We start from the raw sequence: 1,746 nt of genomic DNA, 5'->3' as shown, positions 1-1,746 counted from the left end.
CAAGGCCTCCGAGTGGGAGATTGTTGGGTTCGTAGGCCTTGTTGGCCCGGTTTATTATATGAAGTCAAAAGAGGAGACGGGTGTGGGCAGTCGGGCCCAAGCCCGGCCCGGTTTAGATTTCTTGCATAATAATTTACTAACCCTAGTTCAGTCTCTATATAAACAACATTATGTACTTGTAATATTTGTCACTCAATAAAGATATACCTAGTTGCCACCCGTGGACGTAGGTCAGTTTAGACCGAACCACGTTAAATCCTCGTGTTCGTTTATTGCTTTCGTGTCGTGTTCAGTTTCGTGTGTGCGTTTAATCCTAACACTTTGCACGCCCCTACTGGAAATTATATATTTTTGTAGATGATTTTCACCTTTTGTTTCTGAATTTTTTAGGTGAATTTAGGGATGGAGGGGATTTTATGTCAACAAGCATCATGAGATGGCTAGTAAAGCAGATGCTGTGATTGCCTTTTTGGAACAATGCATATCCTCAGAATCCATTGAGGTTAATCATTATTTGGTTGCAATGCAAAACATGAATTCTATGCAGTTTGGATTCAGAGATGTAGTATTGTTCTTTTTTAAACAAAATCTTCATGTGCTGCTTAATTTGGCTGGTATGCACTACTGTATAGCATGGCTTGGAGTCCCGGTAAGCATACAATATTCATCATTACTAATCTCATATTTTGGTTATAAGCAAACTTATGGTATCTTTTGCAGGCTGACCGTGTGATGGAAGCCTTATATAGGTGCAAGATTTCTGATAGACAAATATGTGTTCAATGGTGGAAACTCGGGCGGTGGGCATATGGATTTAGACTACGTGATGAGTCGATTTCGAGAAGGGCTTCCCTTAAAGATCTTGCAATGACTAAGGAGCAGGAAGTTCTTGATGTTCTTTATCGCGGTGCGATTCATGAGGTTATACGTGTTCAGATTTCGGCTCCTAAGCCTGTTAGTTCTCATTGGTCATGCCAAAGTCAAATTGCAGGAACATCAGGTTAGAAGAGGTTTCTATCTGAGATCAGTTGGTTATTTATCTCTCTCTCTCTCTATCTCTCTCTGTATGTATATAGTGCATTATGTGCATAATTGTTGCTAATGGTATATAAGTTCAAGAAAGGTAAAGGATGTAATCTATGTTAACAAAATAAGGCACCTGTGTATTGATTTGCCTGAATGGAATGTTTATATATATATTCAGGTTAATCATACCATCGTGGTTGCTTCAAAATTTGTATTCTGTGTGTGTAAATGGAACAAAACCAGTAATTAGTGTGACCAATGGTGAATTGGTGGTTGTACCCTCTTTATGACATGAGATATTGATTCAAATAAACATGTATTTATTTAATAAAATGGATTAATTGTAGTAAAATAAATAATATCTTTCATTTGTTTTCTCCTTTTGATGTTATGTGTATTAATGCTAATACCATACAATACATTGTTAATGGTATGACTTATGAGAACTGCATTACATAATACATATGATAGCTACTAAGCATTCATAACATCTTCTGCTCGTAAGCGAGTTTTCTTTTAACTGCGTATCGTCAACAACGTTTTGGGTTTTGGGGTAACCGTGTGAACAGGTCAAACCTCGGCATATGTTAAGTTTATAAATGTATTGTCTTTCTTAATTCTTAGAAATGAATGGAGGTTGGGTTAAGAGTGTTTAAATTTGTCATCATGGAGTGTGGAAATCAAAACAATGTTTGATCATCAACCCTATCACATCTGACA

The 1,746-nt window shown here is 36.9% G+C and overlaps 1 protein-coding gene across 1 annotated transcript; it reads left to right on the top strand.

Moving 5' to 3' along the window:
- The first annotated feature begins 352 nt into the window (after positions 1–352).
- LOC143561541 (uncharacterized) lies at positions 353–1,366 on the top strand. Its single transcript, XM_077049597.1, has 2 exons — positions 353–649; positions 721–1,366. Exons 1-2 carry the CDS (start codon positions 437–439, stop codon positions 1,003–1,005), a joined length of 498 nt encoding a protein of 165 aa, XP_076905712.1. The 5' UTR covers positions 353–436; the 3' UTR covers positions 1,006–1,366.
- The last annotated feature ends 380 nt before the right edge of the window (positions 1,367–1,746 follow it).

This window comes from Bidens hawaiensis, unplaced genomic scaffold (genome assembly GCF_021521415.1).
Source record: "Bidens hawaiensis isolate Kalapana, Puna unplaced genomic scaffold, B.hawaiensis_p1.1 tig00020699_1, whole genome shotgun sequence".
Lineage (NCBI taxonomy): Eukaryota > Viridiplantae > Streptophyta > Magnoliopsida > Asterales > Asteraceae > Bidens > Bidens hawaiensis.
This window is presented reverse-complemented; position numbering and strand designations above follow the sequence as displayed.